Here is a 22,646-nt window from a genome sequence, read left to right as displayed (position 1 = left end):
ATTTCATTTTACCTTAAACAAGAAGCACATATATCACTACAAATATGGAACCACCGGCTCATTTGCTTTGGATTGTCATAAATTCTTGCGGTTCGACTCTCCAGGCACTTAAAAACACTTCCAGGACATGCCCAAAAATGCTCGAATGCAGCCCTCAGCCACACCCACGCCTTTATATGGCAGTCAAGTGGTTAGCAGTGCCCCCTTCCTACCTATTTACTTTATTTTCCCCGCCTCTGGCCATTTATCTAGTACTTGAGAATGTGTTTTTGTTGTCTTTCGGTCTTCGGTCAGGGCCAAAAGTGTGCTCTTTTTCAGTGTCTCCTCAGCCCACTTGGTGACCTCTTGAGAGATGCACATAAACTTAGATTTGGGAAAGGGCTCATGCAGCTGCAAAAAACATATATAAATTGGCCTAATAAGAGAAGGTACTAGGTCTTCATTCCACTGTTAGAGACTCTCGTCATTTAAAAAATATTATTTAATAATAATGATCGCTCCGGCTTGTGGCCCTTAATCTCTTAATGAGTTGCACTCTCGCATTTATTGACATCCTTTTCGTATCCTTGACAAAATCCCATAAGCCTGCACAGGTGCCATCGAGGAGGGATAGGTAGGATGGGTGGGTGCATCAAATATGCATAGAGCGTAATATGCACAAGAAGGAGAAAAGCGAACGAAGCACAAGACGCTCCAAGAGCTTGATGGAAAAGTGGGTGCCCAAGAAAAACGGCATTAAGAAGCCAGGAACGTAGCTCAAGCAACGCTTTTCCTTCGTTCCACATCTCATTTTCCGAGGCAGCACCCCTCTCCTTGGAAATCCACAACCATGCCAACGTCATACGCGACATGAGCATACGAATTATAAATGCACACATACATCTACACTCGAAATAAAATGGCTATAATAAAAATATTCATAGTAAAATAACAATTATTTTGTTTTTTACTATGCATATTATTTGTTAAACAGATGCTTGTCTTTTCCTCGATCTAAATAATGTAATAATAATTTAATAGAGAGTTTTCCCAGTGCATATACATATTCAAAGTCGTTTCTTTTCCGTCTGCAAGCTCGTGCTTTACTTCTCACCTCAGACATGGTTCTCTGACTTTGTACGAAAATCGCATATGCATACAAGGACGAAAGAAAATTATAGCGGGGCTGGGGCGAAAGGACATGGGGTGGGAGGAAATGCTACATGAAAATTATTAATTTCCCAGTGCAACTTAAAATTGCAACAAGCTAAAGGTGCCCCGAGTCGTGGGTATTTTATTCGTTCCCTGTTCCTTTTATTTTTTTGAAGCTGTGGAAAGCCAAAACTTGGAAAAGTTGCTGCAGCAGCTGTTGCTTTTCCTCTAAGTAAATGTTAATTTTTGTTACCCAAGAAAAGAAAAACTCAAAGCGATAACTTTTAAATTGCATATTAATTTTTTATGGCGTAAATTTTCTCTCCCCCCTCCGTTTACTTTTTTGCCTTTCATCTTTCTTGAGCTTTTTTTTGTGGTTGCACTTTGCGGATTAGGTTTCCATAAAATCGAGAGGAGCTGTCGAAGGGGATGTTTGCTAATTTTCGGATAAGAGATTTTGTTTGCATAACTTTAAGTCTGACAAGGCAGAGTTTTTTACTAAATATATATTGCTATTATTTATTAAGCCTTGAATGGTTTCAAGAGCTTGCACTTGAGTCTGATTCTTAGAGCCATTCAACCAAACTGAAGTATTTATGCCGGAATTACCAGAAATCCCCGAAACAGAAACTACATTTGCAGCTGGTTCAATCAACTGTTTAATGAGCTCGCTGAGCTTTTTGGTCTGCAATGGAAAACGCTGGCGCGGTATCCGAAATTTCGCATAATTCACTTAGGCTCGGGTCCTTTAATCACTTGAAATTCTCGTGTGCTGAGTTAAGTGTGTCGCCCCCGATATCCCCCAAATGTCAGGTCCTCCAAAACCCCCAGGGGGCAACCGCAATTCCGTAGAGCCAGGTCCTCGCTGCCATTTGCGGTCAGGACACTCTGACGCTTTGGAGAAGTTTACGTGTATTGATAACCGACAAAGGGACAACGTTTTAGGGGAATCCGGGCAGAGGAGTGGTTGGAATGTGCCATGGCCATGGATTCGTGTTGATTTTACGACACCCACAAGTGTGCCGCAGGCCATAAAGTAACCAAATGCCACGCAAGTACGCAAATGCAGGGACTAACAGGAGTAGATCACTTGGAAAAACAATTACCACCAAAAGGTCTCCTATTTAAGTTTACATTAAAAATTTACGAAATATTTATATTCTTTCCGGTATTAAAATTTTTGTTCTAATAGTATTATTTCCAAAGGATGATGAAAAAGAACTTAAGAACCTAACAGTCTTCCGATACTAAAATGGAAAATATTTTTTAACTGCATGCCCAAAGGACACTCGCAAGAAACCAACAACCTGCCCTCCGGGAAAGAGCATGAGACCCACCCACCGGCTGTGTCGCTTTATTAAAAATTAATTTACTTTTCATTTGCAGTTTATTGCAATGACAAAACCATTGCAGCTGCTCCACACCTCCACCAGGATACGAGGTCCTGTCCTGGGTACTGCCCTTCTCCACGTCTAATCCAATGCCCCATACCGGGGACACGTTTCGCTTAAATAATAAGGAGCTTTCCGCTCACACTTGGCCACACTTACATGTATTAAAAAGCCATTTTATTGGCCATGTTTGATGGCTTTTGACATCGTCTGCGTGAGCGTTTGCGTTTCTTTTTAAGTGTTCAAGGTCCTGGCTTAGGTGGGTGTCTGATGGTGAGGGCGAGTGTGGTTCCAGAGCTTCCAGAGCAGTTCCTGTTTTATTTTATACCCCAGCCATATTACGCATACGCCGTGTGTGCGCACCTCTTGCTTGAGCAATAAAAATTCAATTTGATGTTTAAATTGAAAACTTTGAACATAATTTATATGGTCATGAATGCGGCATGCTAACGAGATGGAAAATGTGAAGGATAGCAAGGATCTTCCATTTTTGTTAAGCATCTGAGGCAATAGTTCTTGAAGCTTTCCATAATTTCTGGATATCTGTTAGGAGTCAGAGTTTTATGAACACTTGATGTCATTGCCACGGCTGGGGACTCCACCATTTCCATTTACCATAAAATCTGGCGTCGCGCCGTCTACAAATACAGAGAAATACCGGAAAGGGGTGTGGAACTCGTGGCAGCAGCTTTGGTGCAACACCCACGAGCGAACTGACATTTCATAATTTTTTTGGCCAGAAAAAATCAAAAGACAAACGGCCAAATTTTTGGCCCAACTCGACTCAGTTACTTTGTTATGCCAAAAAATTTGCCTAAAACTTTTTCAACGCCCACCACCCCCCGGCCCATCCTGTGAGCAGCTAGACAATGGCGAAAAAAGTTAATTTGGCAGCAAAAATGCAAACAACCAGACGGAGCGGACACTTTAAATAGCCCAAAACAAAGCAGAGTACCACTGCGTCATACTTTAGGGCGTGGTCCGTCGAAATATTTTTTTGGCAAAACGCCCACTTTGTACTTGTTGTTTTTACCATTTCATGGGGCTTGCTGCGTTGTTAGGTTGTTGGGCTTTTTGGTTGTTGGATTGTTGGGATGTTGGGTTGTCGGTTTGTTGCCTCTTTCGTGGGCAAAAAGTTTACGACTTTTCTTGTTTGCCGAATTGTGCAAATTAAATTTATGTGAGCCGAAGTTTTTTCACGCCTCTAATTGGAGTGCCAGTGGCCCGGTTATGGACAAACATCATCAGCAGCGCCAAAAACCAGAAGATACAGCCAGCTGCCTATGGGGCGTATGAGCGATATTGGCCAAAAGTTTTCAGATTTCTTCCCAAAAAGTTTCAAGTGGGTGTGCAGGGAGGAGGCAAGCCACTTATTGAAAAGTTTCTTAGAATTTAATAGAAACAAATTTAGTTATATTGAGTTAAAGCTTTACTTTTAAAGAGCTCTTAATTTTATACGAAATAACCAGGATAATGGAAAATATTCTATTTGTTCCATAAAATATAAATAATTGATTTCAAAATTATTAATTTTACTTTCAGTGGCCCCGAAATGCTGGTGGCCTTTCATTCCAGTCCTTTTTCGGCGCCTCTGCAGCAGGGAATCCCGAATCGTGGCTTTGAACTGGACGTGGACATACTCTTCACCGACTCCGACTCGTTTGACTTTGCCCAGGGCACCAAGAACCTGTGCGAGTTCCACATCAATGCATCGAATCCAGGTAAGCGAAACGCGACGAGTCCCCCGCAGAGTATCAATAATCATAATTATTGGCAATTAATGCGAGGCCCAGGTGCCGCACAGGCAAACTTTCCCGAACATTTCCACTTTTTCCTCTGACTTTTTCGCAGTTCTCTCCGAGTGACTCCTGTTTCTGTTTTTATCGGTTTCTCCATTAAATTGCACTTTATTCTTTGCACTTCTCTTCAAATTATTATTTATATTGCCTGCTGATGAGTGTCGGGCCGGAGTGAAGAGCGCTCACTCCATTTCCTGTTTAATTGCCAGTCAGTCAGATGTCGTAAGCCAATTTCGCCCGTGTAATCGGAGTAGTTGCCGAGGTGCTGTAATTTAATGGGCGTGGCCGCAACTATATAGCCCCCATTAGCCTTTGGCTCCAATCTAAGCAGCCTAAATGAGATTTTAATTAAATTCAAGGCCAGACGAAGCCCCCATGGAAATCCAAGACTAAAGCTGGCCCAATGCCTTTTTTTTTTGGCCGTCCACAGGGAAAGTATGAGTAATTGCTTGGGCGGCAGATTATTTCGACATAGATTGGAGGTTAGGAAAGTTAGTTTCCATGGGGAATAATGTTCCATGAGCGGTACTAAAAAAGGAATAGGCATGTTTACTCTATTTTTAGGTTAGAAAAAATAAAATGAAAGAAATGTCAATATTATAATATGTTTATGCCACAAAAAAAAAAGCCACAACTGTATCGTAAGAAAATAATCATGAAAATAAAATATTTTTTTCAGTTTCTTCATCAAAAAACTTTTAAGTTCAGTGCTCGATTAAATGAAATTATTTCCTCGAATAACTTCCAACTCCTCACTTTCTATTAATTAGTATTTCCACTCCCCTTGAAACTGTACTCATTTCTAAGATGATTTTTCCATGAACCTCCCTGGCTTCGCCACCACCTAAGCTCTCCTCTTGTGGCTTAACTTTCAGTGCCTGGCAGGAATCTGGGGCTCCCTGGTCAGCAGTCAGCTGCATTTAATTGAAAAATTATTAAATGAAATTTCAGACTGCCCTTCTTCGCCGCTTTGGCAGCTCCAACTCCTCCATCTCCGTACTTGGCTCAATCAATTTAGTGCAGCAGCCGCAGCGGTGGCCAAAAGTAGGCAACGCCATGGCAGCCGCTAATGTTCATTAATTTGCACTTAATAACTTTTGAGTAGATTTTATTTTGCCGGTCGGCCGGCCAAGTCCAAAATGCTGGCCATTCATTATATTTCCCACACACATTTCTGGCCAAAAAAATAATAAAAAACAAGAAAATTGAGAGGAATTCTCATTCGAAATTAGTTTTTTGGTTGAGCAAGCAATTTTTGCCTCGTTCTTGGAAGGAGAAAAGTACGAGGCAAATCAACTCATTCCTAGCTTCTTTCAGCCAGTTTCTTCCCTTATGGTTTACATAACAGCTTTTCTATGCCTTACTGATGTTGTTTTGGTTGTATTCTTCTTTTTTTTTTGTGCTCATTAACTTTCCAGCTTATATATATACCAAAATATATACATATATAAACGGTTTGTTGTTGTTTCGGTTGGTGCTTAATTTTTGACCGTTTAACTTTTGTGAAATGCCTTTCGCCTGGCTTTCTCACTTTGGTTTTGGCTTAATGCGTTGGCTGGGAAATCGAGCAGATGTGTCTGCCATCATTAGGCCAAATTAAGTGGGAGGATGGCATTTTCAACGACCACCCCGTTAGCTATATTCATCATAGTTATAATCCGTTTGTGCTTCAAACTTTTGGATTGGAATTAATGGAAGTAGGAACTTTGACTTCTTGTCAGATACAACTTCTAAAAAAACTATATTTCAAGCCTATAAAATAGCTAAAAATTTAACAATAATAATCTTTTGAGTCAGACTTTAATACTTAAATAAAATCAACGCTATTCGCAAAGAAAATTAATTAAAATTGAAAGCTTTTAGAGAATATGGTGACCAAAATAGAAAATATCTGCAAATGCCTTCTGTTTGGTAACATTTTGCGGCGTGTTCAATTAGTAGAAACCGGCAGTCGTTGGAAACATTTATTTATAATGGCCAAGGAGCATACAAGGCGAAATTTGTTGGAGGCGGGTGGTATGCGTGGAGCGGAAGGAGGCGGCCAACAATTCGTGCAAACAAAGCGGTATAATTGTTTTGTTATCGACACACCCATACACTGGCGCACACACTCACACAATCGCAATCACACCCCATTGAACCGCCCACAATGCTAACATTTTTGCGGAAGGAGCAGGAACATGGCGCGCGATACAAATAAATTATTATGGGGGGTGCAACATGATTTTAATTAAAGTTTTAACGAAAACCAAATATTTATCGTTTCATTTTGCTTTCATTTGTTGGCTGTGTGCGGTTTTATTTGCCTCTCCGTCCTAACCTCTCACATTTTTTTTTGTGTTCAATTCAAACAACAACATCATTAAGCATGTGAACCCGCACAGCAGAATGCAAAAATTCAATATGCATTTGTATTTGAATATTTGAAAATTTTAGCATAAGAACCACGGGGAAACAAGGACAATTTATTATGAGCAACAAAGGTCAATTCAGTTTTATTTATAATCATCATGATATGTGTACAAACTCACACACATGTGTGTGTGATTTTCAATAGAATTTCCGTAGAATATTCAATGCAAATAATGCGCTCGGCCAACGTGGCGTATGATTAATAAACTACAGACGCAGATGCCATTGGCTTTTGTTGCTTCTCTGGCAGAGTGGGTATATGTAGTGAAGCCTTTCATGAGTTTCACTCATTTCGTTGATTACGTAACAAAATCTGTTGCATATTTAATTCGGTTTGATTTGGCCATAACTTTTTCAATTACGTTTAATTAAATGTGTAACTTTTCACCCAACCAAAGCCCCCTAACGAACGAAAGAGCGAACGATGAAGAAAACCCTCTGGGTTTTGTGGTGTGTCGATTTTAATTAAATTTTGTTTGCTTGTATTTCCCGCTGACAGCCCTTGTAAAGTTCGCTTAAAGCATGCTAAATTCAATTGCGTTACCATTCCTCCAAACGATAGCTCCATGCCACTTTTATGGGCCGAAAATGATTGTCATAGTTGCCGGGCTAGGAACCAATTATATCCCAAAAAGGATTTTTCCGTCAGTCAAGCGTTATCTGACCCAATCAATATCCGATTCCGTACCCCAGTATTCAGTCTAGCTTCCCTAATTAGTGCTAATCAACTTCAGCCAAACATTCCGCATGCAATAACCGTTCACACAAGCCGGAAAAAAAGTTTCCACATGCCCTGCCCGTCGTCATGGCAACTTATATTCTCACATCCAGTGACGCCAATCAGGACCAGGCCCAGGACCAAGGCAATAAATTACCGAATATGAAATCGCTGTAAGATTTGCCTCGAATCATTTATGCCAACTAAGCAGGCACACTCGGAATACACAAACACCGATGACGGGGAAAGGGAAATTGATGTTCGGACAGGCCTTGGAGATCACAGATGTTGGAAATTTATTGCTTTACAAACTGCGAAACAGTTCCGCTTTATGACCTCGAATCTGACCCTGTCTAGGATGGAAAAAATAATCCAGAGAGAGGCTTTAACTTCAGTTTTTACTAATATCACAAGCCTCCAAATCATCTCCAGTTAGCTGTCTACGATTGTTGTTTTGGCATTTTTCGTTTCATTGATTTACGGATTACTCCTTATGGCATAGTTGAGGAAAAACCCCCATCTACTCCCGCCAGGCTCTGCTTCCTGCTTCTTTACCAAATAATTCTTACAATGCCGCTCCGCTCTCAGCTGTTATTACACCTAAAGTTTTGTAAAGTTTTTGGGCAAACTTTAAACAAAACCTTTCAATTTTGTTGCCTTCTTTTTCATTTTCTTGCCAAACATTTGTGAAAATTTTCCTTTTTAATTTCCCAAAGTCAACAGACGAAAACAAAGAAAGAGAAAGCAAACAATGAAGCGTGGAGCGGCGGCCGAAGGACAAAGGAAAGTTATATTTAAAGTGATTTTTGTAAAGGAAAGTTAAATGAAAAGGTCTAATTTTAGTTTTACATTATGAAATAACATATAAATTATAAGAATACATTTTTAAATAAATTTTCCCAACAATCCAAGTCCCATATCAGTTCGATTTGGAAGACTTTTGACTTCTGACTCACAAGGATGTGAAACGCCAAGGATATGGAAATTGAACTGGGAAGCTGGCGAGTATTTGCTGTTTAGCTTGCTTATTGAGTTGCAATTTTGTTTGCAATCAGCGGATGGAACGGGGCAGCAGTGGAAAACAACAAATCGGAGTGGAGATCGAGGGCGCCAGTAGTGGGCGGGGCAGGGCAAATAGCAAATTAGCATATTTGCACATAACGGCAACATTTTATTTGCATTCAAATGTGTGTCTCTACGATTGTATTTGTGCCATCTGGATGTGTATGAGGTTCTGCGTGAGTGTATGCACTTTTATGTAATATTTGAATATCAATATTTGAACGAGAATTTGTCAATGAAATCGTTGTTGCTTTCGCCTGACTTTCTAAAATATTAACTATGTGAGATTTTTCATTTTTATTATTTGCGGGATTTGATTTTAAGTCAAATATTGAAAATATGGCAACTTGTTTATTTAAAAACTTATTCTGCTTAACAGAGCTGCCTTGTTAGTTTATTTTAAAGTGCTTTTAAATAAAATATATGTGGCAACAGTTGGCCATATTTCCATCGTTCAATATTATCGAGCCGAAATAATGTTCCACATCTCCGCACAATTAATTGGCTGAAAGCTTTGGCAACTTAATTTTCCATGGAAATTAATTATTAGAGCAAACACACAAAATACGGAATTTGGCGTTTGGGGACACACGGGGCATGCCTCTGAATATATTTATTAAGCTACTTTCGGTGGCCCCGAGCAGCAAATTTTGTAATTTTTGGTTTTGGGGCTCTCTCTGCCGACAAATAATTAACTTCCTCGATGCTATATATACACTTACATATGGTCGAAAAATGTGGCTAAAATAGGGTCGAATGGTGGAACAAAAAATTAATGTGGTTGTTTGTTTCTCTTGTATGTTATTATTTATTACGTTTAATTTGCTTGGCTTTGCCGTCCCAATCATAATTTGGCTTTGCATTTCTGATTTCTGCTAAAATTTTCACACTATAAACTAGATTAATATTAAATTAAATCAATTAATTCAAGACAAATATTATTCGGCAATTTATAGTATGAAATATAACAAATCAAATTTGTCGTGGATATTATTAAATTTATTTTGGATATCACTAGGCACATCTCAAATAAATACCAATACAATAATAAATATATTCATAATATATTTTCGGGTATATTTTATATTTTAATTTAAATTAGTACAGCATAAAAACCAATGTTCAGATAGAAAATAAATGAAAATCAGCCCAAATTCCCTGGCGAATTTATCAATTTAATGTTGAATGACCATTAGGCTTATGGCGATTTACCGGCAATTCAACAAAAACCGAGCCGAATCGGCACCATCAAATATGTGTGACAATCCATTAAGTGATATATATTCACTCTCCAACCCTCTTGCATTTTAAATGGCGGCAGCTGGGAAGTGGGCCTGCCTCTGGCTAATTGTTTGAATGTGTTAAATGTAATGCAGCATAAAACAAAAATAAACAGGCCAAAACGGGAGCTCCCTCGCGCCACAAACTGATGTGCATAATAGCCGGAGGGTATAGCGTTCTATTTAATTTACACGGCGGGGGCTTTTACCCGAAAATTGAAAAACAACAACAGCTTCATCAGCAGCAATCCAATAAACAATCAACATACCGAGGGGATGAATTGAAATGGTAATAGAAATTTTACTCAATCAGCAGTAGTTAGCCAGGATTCTCTCTTTTTTCCTCCGATTTCGATGCCGAAACAGAATCCGAGTCCAACTATTCCCGCCTCTCGGGCAATCAATAAAAGTAACACCCCATAATTTAATGCCCCAAATGTGTTGCGACTACATTTTGTGGTTTTCGGCTTCGACTGCCACACCCAAACCCAAACCCAAACCAAAAATAAAAAAGGGAGAAAAAAATTCGCAAAAGCCAACATCATTCGCCAAATGCCAACGGCCCAAATGCACTCTAATAATAAATCGCAAAAATAACAATTTTATTGCCAGCCCTTGCGGTTTCTGCTACTAGCGTACTACCTGGTCGTGGGTTTCCCCATCCGAAAAATTATATGGAAAGGTACCTGACTGCCACTCGATAGTCACACTTTATGGCCGGCTGATAAGCATATTATTATTATTGCTACTATTACGCACCCACACAGCTTGGCTTTCGAATCGCAATGCCTTGAATTTATTCCAGCCCTGTAGGTATACGAGGCTCGTATGTGGGGTAGGGTGGGTGGTATATATGGAGGTACTCCCATTGTTGAATGGCCCCCGCAGTCAGCGCAAATGTGTCGAAGCTAAATTTATTACCACCGACTCGTGCCTGCTAAATCCAGCTGAGCACCAGTCACAATTAGAGGTGAGTGCGTGAGTTACAGTGAAGCTCTGGCAGCAGTTCAGATTTAAGATTTCATGAAAATATACCTCATTCTATTCTAATCTTTTATAAAATGAAAGGTTTCATTAAGAAACTTTTACTTCTTGAGTTGAAAACTTATAAAACTATAATATTCCCCATAAATGCCCCAACACGCTTACATCCCTAGCCAAAAGTGCTCTCGGCCATCTGTTAACTAATTCACATGCCATGGCAGGAATGTCCAATGATTACATTTCATGTGCCATATGCATTGGCGTACTTTCATATACTCTCATATCCATATCCATACATATATGTAGCCATACATGTACGTATTTGTACATAAGGTATATCCTTTCACTGCGGAGAGCTGGCGATTATTTTGAGCATTTTAGTTGCCATGTGAAATCACAATTCCCCAGCGAGTTGAAAAATGTTATTGACATTTCTGTTGACAGTTTTGACTGCAAATTTAATGAATGTTCACTTTGGTTGATCCACAAAAGGGCCCGAACCGAATCCTACACCCTCTCATGCATTCGAAATGCGACTTCAATTTGATTTGTATATTCCAAATGGCACAGAATGGAATAAACAATGGATTTGAGGTTTCGGAAGCAATGTATTTATTATTCGAAGAATTTCTCATATGCGCCCTCAAATGTAGGCAACACTTTTTAAACTCCCATTGAGCTTCCTCGAAGGAGCAGAAGCTACGCTCATGTTTAAAGGCCACTTTACTTTTATATGCCACAACCAGCGAAATGTGACAATAAAAATCTCATAAAAACGTATTACTTAGCTGGCACACTTACACACACATCCATGGTATATCGCGATGGAAAGGACACAATAAGCTAACATTACACGGTAAAAAATGACCCTGCTCTATACACTCCCAAGGGAGTACCACTTAATCCTTTAAACCGAAATAAAATGCCTTTGATTTTGTTGAAAAAAATTCTTTCCTTTCAGTGCATTGAAGTGTTAGACGTCGAAGTAAGGTTAGAGAGCTCAAACAGACTTCATACTTCAACCGGGGTCTCCCCCAAAAAAAGAAAAATCAAGCTCGTTCGGGCGACAACTTTTGCCTGTGGCAGCTGCACCAACTTTTCCCAGCTGTCTGCCACTCGATGCGCCACGGCTCACATCAAAAGACTTCGGCTCTCCCGCCACTCCGGCGCGGCGAGTAGGCAAGTTGGAAAAGCTGTAGCAGCGGCTAGAATCGACGCAGGTGTTATCATCGATACCGTTGACGATTGTTTCCTTTATAGCGCCTGGCACTTCACCACCCCCACCTGGGTCCTGCTCCCCACCCCCACCGCCGTCCCTCCTTTTAGCCACGATTCCTGCTGCCGCATTGCTACAAAACGTGGCGACTTTTGCCAATTGAAACGCCGAGTAGATGTTGCCTTGCTTTTTTCCTTTGCTTTCGATTCGCTTCTCTGCTTTCGACTCTGTTTTTTTGTGGCGTTGTTTTGCTTTCGTTGCCTTTTTTAATTTGTCACTTGAATCAAAAGTTGCCAAAGTTGTCCCGACCGAGTTGCAACAGCGCTGGAGGAACTCCGGGCTTCGGTTTGCTCTGCGTTGTTAGCCCGGTTCGTTTCGCCGCATCTTTGTTGCCTTTTGGCAACTTTAATTAAAGCGAAGTGACGGAATTGCAATATTAGAAGCTTTAACATTGTAGCTACGGCACTACGAGTGCGTTACAAAGTTGACATGACGAGTTCCAGGGTGTCTCTGGTGGGGAATGGAAATGCCAAAGGAGTTTGCGAAGTTAAGGAATTTCTTTATCTTAGATTTATAAACTTAATTATTATGTAATCTTCGAGTTATTTAATTTTTTGATATTCTTGTGATAAAAATAAAACTGTTGGTCCCTCAGCCAGACACATTGTGTAAATTAACCCAAATCACTTGTAAGCCGCTTGTCACACAACGTTCTTAGGACATATTAAAAAACGTCGAGAAGCCGAGCGATTGCGTACCACATTGTATATACAAATACATATCTATATATATGCTTATATGAATATTATAATCCCTGACTCCCATCTCACTCGCTCTCGTCCTTTTTTTATCCTTTGCAGATGATGTGCTCTTCTCGCGCCGCGGCCGCATGGGGCGCATTGTGAGTCCGCGTCACACGCTTCCGCCGAATACGACATGCACGTACCACTTTCACGGATATCCTGGTGACCTGATTTGGTTATCGTTCACCAGCTACAATCTGCAGATACTGCAGCAGGCGATACACGACAACAATACGCTGGGACGGGTGAGTCGGGCGGGGCGCCGGTGTTTGCATCATAAAGCGTTTTGCGGAGCGGCTGTTCAGTGGATGGGGGAGAGCGGATGATGGAACACCCGGAAAAATCAATTTTTGATTAAAAGGATCAATAAATAATATTAGTTGATGGGTTAGATTTTATAGGGATTTCTTAAATTATGATTTAAATATTGAGGCATAGAGTCTGAAAGAGCATCCTTCTTTTGCTTTTTAATCTTAAACATGTTTAAGAAACCCCTATAAAGATTTAATTATTTTTATCAGTGCTTAAGTTTGCAATGCCTGTTATAGTTAACCGTTTACATAAATGCATAAAATTTTCGCCCAAGGGTGGGCGGCAAGCAGTCATAGTGGGCGGAGAGGTGGCTGCCACAAGTTTGCCGTGGCACATTGTCTCTTAAATGCATTGCGTCTCGCCAGCGGCGTCTCCTCCGTAAGGCCATTGTCTTCGGTCTCCCTTCCCTAGCTCCCTGGCATATCCTTTTATACATGTTTGCTATTAGTGCCAGTCGGTCGACACTTTGTCTCTGCTGGCCAATTAAAAATGCAGCTATAGAAATACATCGTATGAAATGTATAATTAAGTGAAAGCTTACGCAACTCCTAACGAGACATTTTTGAGTCTGAAGTCTGCCCGTTGGCAAAAGCTACTGCGTCGAAATGCGACACTGCCGACAAACACAAGGGTGCATAATAATGTCCTGCTGTCTCCTATTCCACCTGAGGTTCGTCAGGGGACTGGGAAAAATGAGGAGCTTTAAAATTAAAATCTCATTATAGCACATCTGAGCAATGTCCCTGAATAAAGTCACTTGAATACCAGCACACATTTTTTAATAAATGCCCCTATTTTCTTGCCGTGTTCTCATCATAGTGGCGTGTGCATTTTAAATGTTCGTTGTCGCCTGCCTAACGGTCCGTGAATTGTGTCAAGGTAGAATTTTGAGTTCACCTGGACGAACTACGATAGCGCGTAATGTCGGGTCAGTGAGTGCCTCAAAGGCTGATGGGGCTGGAGAGCCTTTCCCCGCCCAGTTCCCCAGATCCCCAGATCCCCAGAGATACCTGAATGGTCATTTAGGCTAGGCCAGGCGTAAGTTCATTTGAACTGGATGGCATCCCAGCGACAGGTGCTCGTGGTCTGATTTATGTGGGAAGCTCCTTTATGCTTAAGCTCGAGTCATTGAGGAATTGAAAATTCCAAAGTAAATAGAAAATGAAATTGAAACATTCCAAAGGTGGAAAATTTTATAAAAATTAAAATACAAGTTGAATAGTCTTGTATATTTGATAAAATACATTTTTTAAAAAGCATTTGTAATACAACTTTTAATATCATCCGACCAAAGACACTAGCATTTCTGAAATTGTAGAATAATTGTATCTGTAAGTTGAAACTCTTGTCAATTTTGCCAGCTCCTGATCCAGGTGTTTGTTACTTTATGCCACATTGCCCCTACTCCAATCCACTTGGTTCTTGATCACAGGAAACAAATGGCAGGTGGAATGATAGGGGGTACGTGTCAGCGCTTTGTGCGGTCTCATAAATGTCGTCGCATTACAAGTATTTTCAACATTTCACTGCAGCCATACTCCAATCATTCCCATGCCGTCATTTTTGTTTTTTATTCTTGTTTTGTGTTTTCTGTAGGAGTTTTAACTTTGCTTCTTAATTTAAAAAGTTTGTTTTGGCCCGCTTTTTGTTTGGTTCTTTTTTTTAATTTTTTATACGTTTATTCCTTTTTAGAAAAGTCCCATTCACTTGTTTGTGAGCTTGTTGTTGAACCCCACACCGGTAGAAACAAAAAAAAAACTGGACGAGTATATATATAATGTTTCGCCCACGTTCCCACCAATGACTTCAGTTTCCCCCTCTCCTCCCCACCTGCTCCTCTACGTTGTTGTTTTTGTCACTTATTTTTTGTTGTTGCTTCTGTTAAAAAATTCATGAACTGTTTTTTGCCGTTTCCACTCTCGTTGTCCACCCGCCCACCGGAGTCGCCCGCTTTGTGTTTTATTTTTCACATATTTTTGTTCTGTCACTTTTTATTGTACTCCCGTTTGTTGTCGCTAAAAAGGAGGGGCTGGGTGGGCGGTAAACTGTTCGGTGGGTGGTGGGCGGTAGGTGAAGGCACAGAAAAAAATTGTTACCTCTTGGAAAAAATTATTTCTGACAAAAAAATAGGAATTACAACAGAATAAATCACAAAGATTGGTTAAGGTCCTTTTGTATTCATTCTCTATAGCTTTGTTTTAAAAGAAAACCGTGCAAGGATTCTTTTTCAGTGTATGGATTGTAGGTGTTACTGCCAAGTTGTCTTGCTTTATTTTACTCGACACTCCCCCCACTCTACGATTTCCCATTTTTTCGCTTTTTTTTGTTTGTTTATTTGTATGCTCCTGGCAGCTTTTCATTTTTCGCAATTTAAAGTGTAGGTGAGGCAACTGCAATTGACACGGACAGAGAGGAGCATCCTTGGGGCGGCGCGGAGCAGTGGGAGTGGCCCAAAAACGGAAAAGGCAATTGTGTGGGTGTTGTGCCGAGAGTTCAGTACCAATTCATCTGGCATGGGGCTGCCAAATTAATTGGAACAGAAATTTTATAAGCGTTTTCACGCACCTGTCTGCCAAAAATAAATTAAGATGTCATCGTGTTATTCTGGAATGCGTCTAGACAGAGAACGACCTTCAGAATGTGTGTGAAAAGATGTCCTGAACTTATCTGATTAGACGACAGGTGAAAAGCTTATGCAGCAAACGATTCTCCATCCAGGAGAGTCAAGGACCTTGTGTGTCCTTTACTTGTGTGTCTTAGTCTTTGGAATTTGTAGGCCTTGAAAGAAATGAAAGTAATAATTTATGAAATATTTATGCAATTTACAGGAATTGTCTAGAAAGAGATAAGAAGTATCTTCAAATTTAATAGTTTTCTTTAAGATTTCGGTCTACCATTCCATTAAAAAACTCAAAAATAAGCCCGGCAAAGTTCTCGGAAATCAACGAAATGAAATGAACAGGGCCAAGGGCCTTAAATGGCTGTCAGTTAGTTTCTGGGCCGACACTTCTCGGAGCAGCCGGCTTGTCCGCGTCCGGAGTCTGTTACTTCAGTCAAGCCACAGCTGTTTGCAACTGTCTTTTCCATTATTAACACAGTCAACAATAATCAGGGCCTAGGAACTGGAATGGAACGGAATGCGAAGGGAAAACATAAACATTGTCAGCCAAGGAGGCGTCTAGGAAAAATATTTAATGCCTGCAAACAACAACAACAACAGCAGCGGCAACAAGGAGACTCTGAAGAATGCAAAGACTCTGACAACACATAGTGCCGGGTAGTGCCGGGTAGTGCCGGGTCAGGGGTGTTGTGTCGTGGGGGCACAGTGACAGACGACAAATAACTCACACTTGCAACTGTTTGAATATGACATGTGACAAAAAAAGAGTGGTGAGGGCTGAGGGGAAACTAACAAAGGGAAACACATCCTCGTCAAAGGAAAAGCAGGCAGGCAGAGGGCAGAGGTTTCATAGACTGGAAAACAGCTTAGGGACTTAAGGACTACAAATTGTATGTTACATTAAAATAAAACTTTAATAAATATTTAACAAGTTCAATAGATATATTTTCCTATAAACCATTACTTTTTTAAGAGCTATGAAATATTTTTTCCCAGTGTACATAAAAATAATGTCAACAAGAGAATTAAACAATAACATGTGTTCTCCTTTATATCGTTACATCCCATCTCTGTTTCTAGAGCGATCTGCCGCCTTGGATAACCCGCCTGAGGATGTGGGACAGCTATGGAACATATGTGCCCATGAAATCGACAAGTTCAACCACCGGGCAACCACCCCCACCTCCCCCCGTGGCCTCGTCCGCCGACGGGGGCAAGCCCACGCTTCTAAATCAGAGCAATTACGGCAGCTACTACTACAGTGCCAGCAATCCGAAGCTGAACCGAAATCTGAGGGTGAACATCGACAATGCCTGGAATCCGGTGGACACCTACATCTACGGCCCCACTCAGTCCAGTGTCTTCAACCAGGAGAATAAGTACAGTGGCTACCAGGGCGGTGGACCCGGAGGATCGGCCGGGGGAGCCGGTAAACAGGTGGGTGGCGTCAAGGACAGCCTTAATTTCATCTCGAGCGGCAAGTCCTCGAAGGAGGTCTCCGCCGCCGCTGTGGTCAGCTCGGACCGGAACAGTGCCATCGCCCTGATGAGCTCCAAAGGCAAGAGGCGCCTCATGCTGGAGATCTACGACTACGAGACGCCCAAGCTCTGCGATCATACGGCCATCGGGAGTGGCGTGAGCGGAAGTAGCGCCATTATGGGCGGAAACAAGCAGAGGCCCTGCAGTCCCCTGGAGAGTTACGTCAGCACCGGAAGGGATTTGGTAAGTTGACTATTCTTGATCCTTGATTTCGATTTGGCAGTCTGCAGTAATTAAAGTCTCTAAGTTAGTCGCCAGCCGGAAAATATGCAATTCCTGTAGCTTTGCCAACGAAAACAGTTGCCTACCTTTAGGCTTCGTTTGCTATCACAACGAAATAAAGGAAAATAAGGACTAAACCAAAGGACTTTTCTCATTTGCCAGTGCCCGCTGTTTTTGTTTGTTCGCCGTGTGCCATGGCTTAAAAAAATATAAATGAAAAAATAAGAAAATTCGGCTTTTTGACTTGTCGACTTGCCGAGTAACGAATGCCAAAAGGCTGGGGTGCCTGAGTGCTGGAACTCTGAGTGCCGAGTGCCCAATTTGCCACGCCCAAGGGCTCTCACAACAAATACAAAAATGCCAAAATACAACTGAACGTTGGCAGTTATCAAGAGCGTGGGCCACCTTTCCTTCTTCTTTTTTTTTTTTGGCAGAGTGCAGAACGCTTCGTGTTTGCTTTAAACTTGACAAAATTAATCAAATTAAACACTCGACTGCATCGCCAGACGTGCACAAATAACGAAGGAGCATCCCTGGGAGGCGTGTCCCACAGGCGGGAAATTCAAATTCGCCAAAGCACCACAGCGCTTTGTGCGCAAATACGATGGGGCGGGCTGTTGGTGAGTGGGTAGGGAGTGGGTGGCGGTGGATCCCGATTTGGGGGTGGTGGCATGCACGGACAAACAGACAACCGCAATAAGCTTGCTTAGCCTTTTTGACGTCGCTCGGCGTTAACAAATATGAACTGCAAATATTGTGATGCCAAATTGAAGCCTTTGCGCATTGTGCAACTGCTACACTGTACGAAAAATTGCTTAGAAACGGTAGAATTATAGCAGTCTAGCTGTTGAAATACAAACAAGAAAACCTTGCAGTGCAACCAATCACTAAAATACCAAAATTTTTATTGCAGAAACTGGAGTTCCACACGCATACGGGCACCGCCTTGTTCCCGGCCCAGTTTGCCCTGAATTACGAGTTTGTGGACACGGAACAGGGCGGAGAAACCTGGGCAGGACGACGCGGCGAGGATCCCGTACCGCCACTATGTTCCAGGGTCTTCCGCAAGAGGAAGGGTAACATCCAGGTGCCAAGAAACGTATTCCTTTACGGGCGAGGAGGAGCCAAGAACATAACCTGCCTGTACCGCTTTGAGGCTGGTCCTTCGGAGCGGGTTAAGCTGGTCCTGCACAACGTGTCCTTCGGCGATGGTACAGCCTGCACCACGGACTCGGACCTGCATACGGGCAGACCTCGCTGCAATCAACTGGATCCCGAGGGTCGCATCACGGAGCTGAGATTATTCGATGTCCCCTTCAGGGACGTGAAAATCCAGCTGGGCTGCTTCTGTGACAATTCGAGTGCCCTTTACTCCAATGCACCGCTCACCTTCGTGTCCCATTCGCGGATTATGGAGCTTACGTTTACAGTCACGAGACTGAATATATCCGAGGATTTCGCAGATGTTTTCTTCTCAGCTTCATATGAGTTTAAGCGGCAGCCGGACTGCAGGAAGCAGCTGAAGCTGAAGGGCGCCGGCGGAGAGGATGATTTAAAATATCCTCTGAAGACCCAGGATGCCAGCTGCGAGGGTCTGGCCTGGTACATCGAAGCCCAGTCCGCCGAGAGATCGCTGTTCGTCCAGACTTGGGGTGCTTATCTGCCGGTGGATCCCACCTCCGAGGACGCCATGAGGTGTCACACCAAGAATCGATTGATGGTTTACTCGGGACGACCTTTGCGGCCCATGAGGGTCGTGTGCCCAGCCCAAAGTGGACCCAGGCCGACGTCCCTTCACATTTTCTCTGAAGACTGGACCAATGGACAGCCCTTGTTCCTGAATAAGTAAGTCTAAATCCTATATAATTTATAAAATATTTGCCCTAAATTTAAGCAATTCAACAATGCATTCAAGTCCAATTCCTTAGAATTGCGATGTCCTAAAATAAAGCCGTATTTTATACAATTTCACGCTATGATTTCGCCCACACATCCTGCCTGACCAATTACCCATTCCCCTTGAAAGCGCCCAGCATCTCTTCAAGCGAAATAAAAATGGAAAAATACAAAATTCCAAAGAAGAAACCGAAATGGACTTGAAAACATTCAAGCCTAATGGCATATGAGCTAGGACTACTCGAACAACTGAGCACTACACAAAAAGCCTCTTAGTTTGAGTGTATTTGGGAATTTTTCGCTCAAAATTAATTGCATTTTAATAGTTGCTAATATTTCAGGAGTAAGAACTTTTGCATTTCTTGCCCAACCACCAGTTATTCCAAACTCAACACTCGCCTCGGAGTTCCTCAGAGCTCCATCAAAGAGTCCTGCTTAAAAATGCAATAACAGGAAATGGCTACGACGGCAACAAAATACAGGAAATTGAGCGCAAAGAAATATGCTATAGAGTAGGAGCAGGGAGAAAAAATGGAAACGTAAACGAGACGAAGTCCAGGCAAACAAAAATGGCCGTCAGACAGGAACACATGTAGACAATGGCGGTCAAGAAAATAGAGTGGAGCCATATTAATTACTATAGCATTTTAAAAATAAAATAATTAATCCACAATTCACATAGAACAGTTTATAACTGTGATAATAATATTTGAACGATCTTAAACCGCTTTTTAAAGAATTCCTTTAAATGAGAGTCCCAACTCTTTACCATCTACTGTACAAATGGGACATGCAAAACGGCCATAAGGCAAAGACAGGTTGAAAATGCAAGGGAAGGAGCTGGAGGTGTGGCATGAATACAGGTAAAAGGATATTTTACCTCCTGGAACTTGGCCGTATGTGCTCTGGCAATTTATGTCCAAGGTGCGTGCCACCGAAATGAACCGTTGAACCTGGACTCGTTGGACTCGTTTCTTAGGGGAAAACTCTGGCCAGTTGACCAACCTCTTTGCCCCGCCTGCTTTTAACGTGTTGCCATTAAATTTTATGGTCAGCCTTATTCTTTTTTCCTGTGCTTTCGCCCATGTTTGCATTTTGCTCAATTTTGTCGCCGCAGAACATAAAAAAGTGGGGAAAAGAATACCGAGTGCCGAGCAAAAAAAAGGAGGGAAGAAAATATTGCATTGTGGACGACATGTGAAAACATATTTTTATGGGACCCCGAAGGGTAATTGGACCGTGCACTGGATATCCGTGCCGGCTAATGAGTGTGTCGAGCCTTTTTAGATAATTAATTGTCAGCTTTTCAACTCATCTGTGAATTAAAATAGCCAAGCTCACAAGCTGGGCAATCCGATTACCAGTTTATGGCTGAAAAATGGCTAATGTGATAAAGAATACTTTAAAGGCACAAAATTTTACACCAAAATGCAATTACTGGACCAATTTTTGGTTTTAGACGAGTACTGGATGAATCCAATTCTCGGGAGGTTCTTTCCACCAAACTTTGATGGCTAACTCGCTTAATGCGCGACTTAAGCCAACTCTGAATAAGATATTTTGTCTATGGAAACTAGAAAGTTGCGCGTAATTAGTTGCACTTGAGCAACTACTAGGCAGTGGAGGTGCCAGGAGCTGGCTAAAGGATACCCAGGATGGCATATCCCTCCATCCGCCCATTTCATTCTGGCCTGGCCAAAGAAATTGCCACAAAAGTTATGTAGAGCATGACAGAAGCGGTGGGGGATAGCGCCAGCCTCCTGCTAAAATGTTTACAACTTCTGTCGGCTATTTTTGCGTACCTACCACTGAGAGAATATTCTTAATATGTAAAATTGCAATGCTTACAAGTTAGCCTGTCAAAGGCTTAAGATTAATAGATAAAATAGCCATAAGATTTAAATTAAGGACCTATTTTATCGCAGTGCTCTAAACATCTTTCTTAATTTATCCCTTATTTTGCAGACCCGTCAGCCTGGTACTGGAACCCATTCTCAAGGAGCCCGGCGACATTGGCTTCACGTGGCTGGAGATCCATCGCACCAAGAACGCTCTCCTGCAGCAATTGGACCTGCATGTGAATGCAAGCGTAACCACGGGCCTGGGCACTCAGTCCTCCTCGCCCACCTCCCATTCGGGCGGCGGTGGGGTTGGGGGCCTGGGTGGGGCGGGCACTGGTGGTGCCGGATCGGGAAGCAACGCCGGAGGCTCTGCAGGCGGGGCGACGGCCAATGAAACGCTGAACGAGTTCGGCTTCTTTCCCAAGGAGTCGGATTGCGAATACAAATGTCCTGAAATTGATGCATGCATAGCGGCCAGCCTGTGGTGTGATGGTAAGTACAGATTGCAAATTGTGGCCACAGTCCTTTTCCAGAGGGTTGGCAGAAGGGTTTCGATACAATAATTAGGGTTAGCTTTATTTATTTTCTGTAAGGATTTCAATAAGGAATAAAGTTCCCTCCCTCCATCAGTTGAAGTTTTTAAGAAGAACAATTTATTTTTATAAAGAAAGCCCATAAATTTAAGCTGTTTTGACGTCAAAAAATATTCAAAAATTAGCCCAAATTTTCCATTCCAGTCTAATAAACATTTGTCTAAACAATCTACTATAATATTGACTGAATACTTTCTCCAAATGGTTGTATTTATTCTTTAAAGACAGCTGGAGAGATCCAGAATATATAGTAGAGTTTGTATTAAAGTCTACGGGCAACCCTCTTCGCCGGATGCTTTGCATTATTTGTACGTGATTTGGCGCTCGGGCTTTGGCTTTCCATTTGCAGGACTTGCGCCCGGAAAGCAGGCAACCAAAAATTTTACTTGTGGCCGGCTTGTCTGTTAATTTCAATGCAAGCTGTCCACGTTTTTGTAATCAGGCAAAGTTTCCTGACAACTGCACCACTTCTGCTGGTTGCAGCAAGTCGCTGCTTTGGACTGATGATGTTGTTGTTGCAGCCGGCTGGTGGAAGCTGGTTGGAGCTGGTGGTAGCCGGTGGTTGTACGTTGTTGGTTGTTGGACAAACCCGCAGCAGCAAAACCCCAAATGTCTTGCACAAAAAGTTTGTCCCAGTCCGGCGGCAACCCAAATGGCCGCAACAGCTGTGCCAAACTTATTTGCAATGCACTTGAGAGATGAAGAGTTGAGCAAAAAATTGCTGCAAAAATTATAAAATACTCATACAGTGGTCTATTTTATACCCTGTAAAGAAACTATCTTCCATTTTAAATGTACTGCAACACGAAATATTAAATATTTTATGA

General features: G+C 41.9%; 1 protein-coding gene across 1 annotated transcript in view; it reads left to right on the top strand.

Moving 5' to 3' along the window:
• The window catches only part of LOC6493630, a 58,424-nt gene that overhangs the window by 31,906 nt on the left and 3,872 nt on the right, over positions 1–22,646 (top strand). Inside the window, exons 9-13 of the mRNA XM_032453748.2 lie at positions 4,065–4,243; positions 12,854–13,041; positions 16,809–17,450; positions 18,403–19,334; positions 21,351–21,718. Coding sequence (XP_032309639.1) covers positions 4,065–4,243; positions 12,854–13,041; positions 16,809–17,450; positions 18,403–19,334; positions 21,351–21,718 — 2,309 coding nt within the window. The remainder of the gene's footprint in view (positions 1–4,064; positions 4,244–12,853; positions 13,042–16,808; positions 17,451–18,402; positions 19,335–21,350; positions 21,719–22,646) is intronic.

Source organism: Drosophila ananassae, chromosome 2R (genome assembly GCF_017639315.1).
Source record: "Drosophila ananassae strain 14024-0371.13 chromosome 2R, ASM1763931v2, whole genome shotgun sequence".
NCBI lineage: Eukaryota > Metazoa > Arthropoda > Insecta > Diptera > Drosophilidae > Drosophila > Drosophila ananassae.
The sequence above is the reverse complement of the archived record's forward strand: the minus strand, read 5'-3'. Positions and strand labels throughout refer to the sequence as shown.